General features: G+C 37.2%; 1 protein-coding gene across 2 annotated transcripts in view; it reads left to right on the top strand.

The window, feature by feature from the left end:
- The first annotated feature begins 1,565 nt into the window (after positions 1-1,565).
- LOC110828210 (limbic system-associated membrane protein) overlaps positions 1,566-6,117 on the top strand; it is an 83,713-nt gene continuing 79,161 nt past the window's right edge. For both annotated transcript variants that reach the window (XM_022060706.2, XM_087344192.1), the window contains exon 1: positions 1,566-2,426. In XM_022060706.2, coding sequence (XP_021916398.1) covers positions 2,342-2,426 — 85 coding nt within the window. In that variant the 5' untranslated portion in view covers positions 1,566-2,341. The remainder of the gene's footprint in view (positions 2,427-6,117) is intronic.

Raw genomic sequence — 6,117 nt, 5'->3', positions numbered from 1 at the left:
TACAAAGATCGACAGGTTAATACTGTTTTATGAAACTCGTGAGTGAAAAATGCAAAGTCGTTGTACTTAAAAATTTTACACGGAAATTTACAAATTTTTCTTTCTTTTTTTTGTAATTCTAATGGCTGAATCTCGTTAAGGTAATGTTTGATGGGGCGTGTATCTTTATCAGGTTGAAAGTAGAGCAGACGACCTCGGGTAGAGGGCAGATGCAGTTGCAATACATAAGTAGTCTCGAACAGAGAAGCCGATGAGAGGCGGTCATCCGTCATGGGGGGGAGGTTACCGTGTTACACAGTGCCTCGGACATGATACTGCGTCGTGTTTCTGTTACAAATATCAAGCGGTAAACAATACTGATGATAAATCCTAATGTAAAGTAGATAATAATCCTTCAAAAACATGGAAATACTTGTGTGTCCAGTAACGACAACAAAAAAGAAACAAAACATTCACAAGGAAGTTAAGAAAAATTTCTATGACTTCAGGTTCTCAGGGCGGATATTTTGAAGACTACTTCTGGTTTAGTCTGATAGCAATTTACAGAAGTTTCAGAAGTACTTACAGCCTCAATCATCACTCATCGCCCTGAAGATGGAGACAGTAAGCACCTCTGGAGCGTTTTTAAACTTCTACCAGACTGCACGGCACACCAGCTCACAAGACAATAGTCTTCCAAGTAGTTTGTGTTCCCAAAATTCTTGCTGCCATTTAGTCCACCACGCGCGGGGGGAAGTCACGAAATGCAAGCAAACTTTTAATCGGGAAACCCAAAGAGAGAAAACCTTTTACGAAATCTAGACGTAGATAGTAGAACAATATTAAAATAAATGCTGAAGGCAGAATGTGGAAGGATATGGACTGGATTAATCTGGATACGGTTCAGTGCCCGGTGGTAAACTTTTGTAAACAGTGTAATGAACCTTCAAATTAAATAATAGGGCAGTTATTTTTTGGCCAGCTGAGCGACGATCATCCACTCAAGAAGAATTCTTCAACCATCATGCATGCAGATGAATAAACGACCCATAATTTATTCTGAGAACCAAGAGAATATCTAAAATTAATTCTGTATGAAAAGCAAATAGAACTAATAATCATCACCGTTATATATAAAAAATTAGGTTTAGTAAAAGACAGAATATAATAAAAAATAACAGAGTGGTTCCATGCAATATAACAAGAGAAATAATTCTCATAAGAAGAAACGATGTTTTTTCACGGAAAATTTATGATTGCTCTAAAGAGTCCTTTACTCCCGTTTTAAATAGGCAATTGAGAAACGCCGATTAACCATTCATATGACAATTCGTGTAGAACCACGCTGGAAAACACGCCATGTTCTAGCCGTACTGGAAATTGGCGATTGAGTAATCACTCCATCGAAATTGGCTCTTGTCCGAAACTGAAGTGGTCCACTGTACCCATGACTTGACCTTAAATCGCCACAGGTGACCTCTGTTCCGAACCCTGATGCTGCCGATTCGGCAGCGTCTGCGCAGATATGAACACCGAGCCCCTCCCGAAAGACGACCGGATTGAGGCGCCAGTCAGACCTCGTGGTGCCTCGTGTGAATCAAGCGACATGTGTGACGCATACTTCGACAATGGTCAGGAACTCGCTGTAGCCATTATATCTGAAGTTCCCTCACCTTCCACTGCATTTACTTTCATTCTGTATTATTTCTTTACCCTCTTCTTTGAGAACTAGAGTATTTTAGAAAAAAGAAAGTTACAACTTACAATTGACTGTGTCTAAAGTAATTTCTAATCTTTGTAAAGCCTGTACTTTGCATTTCTCCTTGTGATATAATGTAATTATCTTCGTTACGTAACTTATTTCTCTCAGTAATTGTGTTAACGTTTACAGTGGCAAGAAATGTGTACAATTTTCTTCTCTGGCATCAACACGTAGAAATACTCCAGTACATGGTTCTTCTAAGGAAACGGGTAGTGAATCCCACGCGCCAGAGATTTTATAAACACAAAGTGGACTATTTAAATTTGCGTTACGCTGAGAATTTTAGTACGCGGAGGACATAGACTAATCTACGGGAACATTTACTCGATACGTGCAACGCATAATAATAATACTACTACTAATTATTTGTTAGTGCATCGGGAAAGTAGATCAGCTACTGACTGCTTCACGGTGTGACAAGTGTACTGATGTGTTGTGTGCTTAGTGATGTGATGTGATGTGTATCCGCCGAGATGGATAGATGTTTCTGGATCACAGTTAAGGATGTTATCGTGTTCCGATCACTTCCCAGGTGACGTGGACCTCAAGCCTGTGACACTACTCAGTTCTTAGTCCGCCAAAAACCTGGCAGTGGCAAAAATGGGCCGATGGACAGGAACGGCCACACATCTGCTGGTGGTCTTCGCCATCTACTACGTTTCCGTGATGGACGCTACCAGTCAAGGTAAGGGATTTAAGTTCAGCGACGTATAATTACGTGTAATTCACTGAGGGATACCCTCGGTCTCTTAAAAACCACAGACAAATGGTGGATATGTTTCGGTGAAGAAGTTAACACGCGAAGCGTAAAAAAAACAGTGCCCCACGTAACTCGGAACAACCTAGCGCCACGCCGCCTTCTGGCTGACTCATTTTCCGGCAGGTCCCTTGCTTCTGCTTCGTCGTCCGGTAGTGTCGGGTTCCACGTTAAGTGGGACATTCCATATATGTCCAGCATTCTCCCGGCAAAAATATTAAATACACATATACGATATATCAAATCCCTGTGCTAATTAATAGTCCTTTAAAAAGCGTATTAGAGACAGTCGATTATGCTAATTACCTCAACAAATATTAAGTTTTAATATTTTAAAATGTATGCATATTTTATACTTCGATTCCGTAATGGCGGTCTGTTATTTGTGCATGAATCTGTAATTTTTTTCCACATACATTTGAAGATTTTTTTACATTTTAAATTTGTATTGAAAGATTCACACAAATATTTTCATATTAAAATTATCTGAACATGATTAAATAAATTTCCACCCTTTTTATTTTGTCAGCAACTTCTTTGAAGAAACAAGCCTTATGCAAACATCAATAAAAATTATCTTACTTAATTTTTCTGAGCAAGATTTAATGTAAGCGACTCTTCTATTGGCGGTTATTATTAGATAATACCTCACACATTAATTAAAAATATTTAGGAAAAATAATGATTTTCGGTCAGGGTGAAAAGTGTCCGGACCAAGATTCGATCCCGGAGCATTTTTGAAACGAAGTTAGATATCCATAAACAAACGGATTCTCCTTTGAGCATCGTGTGCATTAGTTCGGTGAGCAGAGCCTGGAAAATATCGCTGAAGTGGAAATGTAAGGGTTTTAACTAAACACATTCCTATCTTTGAAGGTGTAACCTAAGCAAAGTAATTACATTCCCTTACGTAATGCAACTGCGCGCGAAGCAAGAAAATACTAGAGGAATTGGAACAGAGACGGTCTACAGGGAATTTCATATCTTGAATTTAATGAGTCTTTTTCCTTTTCTTTCTTTTAATGAAGTTAAACATGTTTAAAACAGTTTGGTTTTCATCCTCCAAGGAATCTGTCCATTAATAAGCCCCATGTTATCAGCACTGATTTTCTTTTGCCTCTAGATTTTTAATTCTTAAATATTAATTAATATTTCTTCCCTATAAATACCATGGAACATGGTGGCTATATGAACGAAACTTAAAAAGTAAAGTAAAGTTTGTCCCACTATACGCCATGTAGGCGTTTGGGGTGAGAGGACGTATAGCTCCTCTCTTCCTTGACCTCGGCACTAGATGGGGGTGAGTGGTCAGCATCACGTCCCGGCCGACTTTACCCCCGGGAAAGGACCCCGGTACCCATTGTAGAGGAGGGATCGAACCCCGGCCGTCCAGCCCGTAGCTAGTCACTATACTGACTGAGCTATATGAACGAAACGTACCAGGATAAAACGAGATGAAAGTAATTTTAATTATTCTGCAGATAACACTGCGTTAATATGACTGTTATTTAACCACATCGAAGAAATGGAAATAAAATTGTTTTCGTATTTCCTTAAGACTTCTCTATCAATCCTTATTATTTCCATAAATGGTCCATAACTTCACATGTGGATCTTCAAGTAAAGTAGCCGTTATTTTATTTTAACAAAAACAGAAATGTAGTAATAAACTTTAAACTGACGACATAGCATAAAACTTCATGAAAATCCATTCAGCAGGTCCCAAGATGTTAAATGCTGACAGACAAGCTGGCAAGAAAAGAGACGACAATGCAAATAGGCGATTTTTTGAAACAATTTCTTCCCCTTTTTTTTCTTTCCCGGACGCTCTAGAAAGAACAGCTCAAGAGATGAAAAGAGTTTCTTGGTAGTTCTCATAGTTGACTAATTTGGTTCTCACTTATTGCTGATAAAATATGTTGTTGATACGCAAATACCATTGCATACATACTGAATTACATTCCATAAAACCAGAAATAAGTATTCCTGGTATTTAATTAAATCTAAAGAACGCTGAAAATTTTTCAAATGCTTGTTTTATGACTTTCATGAGACCTGCATTTTATTTCACACACAAATATTCTGTGCAATGCGAGATTTTGTACGAGAATTAATAACTTCGATTTGAGATTCATACAAACTGTTGTTGCATCAGACGGATTCCTTCCAAAACAAAAAAAAATTTCGGCAGATATTAGTGTGTACAGCACAAAAGCAAATGTGACTGGACGCCATAAAATAGAGTGATTAAACAAGCTACTAAACTGAGAGGCGGAGAAACTTCCACTAAGCGCAAAGACAAAACATAAGAAAAAGAACAAATTAACAAAGAAAGAACAACAGAAAATATCAATGAAGGATTGTTTTAAATATAACAGCATGGGGAGACAAAGAAGAATGGTTTAGAGTAGGATATGATTTGTCTTGAACTATCTGCGGCTTAATTTTGAAATTACAACTTCGGATTTAGGGAATCAGTCACGTCGAATACCGGAAATTATACAACACTTCGCCAAATATTATATTTTCCATCTTCAGGGTGATTATGTTCATCAGATTCGCCTTCTAGTTGCCTAATAAAATCTTTAATAAAAATAATGAATACTTCTAAAACCTCGACGCTGGTCATCCCCGAAAGTCGAAGTTGTACACTGAATTAATATTAACAAAAGAGTTTAATTTTCTTAAACTTTGGATAATTTTTCTTTCACACAGATAACTAACTAAATCAATGGTGAGTAGTCTTTCTTGCGAATTTTATGTTGTATTTATTCATCCACTCCACAAAATTTATCCTTTGGGAGATACGATCGATTATTGACGTTGTTCAGAGAATCTCAACATTTGGGTTTATTACAAACCATTTCAAACAGGTCCATCACTTCACGACCAATTTATCTAAGATTCGTTACAGTATTATATTCACAGCCACAAACAGATCTTCTATATCATGTACACTAAAAATCCCTATTTTTTTCATAATTTTATTACCTATCTGAGGGGTTTATAATCTTCAATGTTCTCATTAAAGTGTGAGTGTTCATGACAACCATTTGAGGGTTTGACTTAACTTTGAAATTAAATCGCGATGTTATCACATGTATGCATTATATCAGCATTTCGTTCAGCTGAATAGTAAAAGACTTCCATGCTGATTACCCTTTATACAGAAATTTGCACGCTTTAGAATGACTATGAAAAACTGCGACCGTGTTAGGTTGAATACATTCAGTGTGACGTACATAAACCCAGAACTGGATTCATCAATCATTCTTTAGCGAGCCGTCCTTAATTTTCATGTCGTAGAAAACACCATCCAACATCACCAGTTTGTCATACGACACGGTATAATGATATGAAAAACATAAACAATTATAATCGTGTACGATATGGTTGAAAAAGCTTACAATGTTTAAGCATTAATAACTGAATTTCTATTTACGTTTATACAGGTTTTTGAAAGCCAAAAATTTGTATAGGATAGACCCTAGTCTACTTTAAAAGTTTTATTTTAGGACTCGGAGCTCGAAAATCATTTTCAGGTAATTTACTAATTACAAACCAGACACAGGGTTTCGTTTCCCGGCAGGCGAAGATAATTTTATCTTCGCAGTGACGC

Source organism: Zootermopsis nevadensis, unplaced genomic scaffold (genome assembly GCF_977971745.1).
Source record: "Zootermopsis nevadensis isolate Lab colony 2312 unplaced genomic scaffold, Znev_1.0 Znev_ptg000007l, whole genome shotgun sequence".
NCBI lineage: Eukaryota > Metazoa > Arthropoda > Insecta > Blattodea > Termopsidae > Zootermopsis > Zootermopsis nevadensis.
This window is presented reverse-complemented; position numbering and strand designations above follow the sequence as displayed.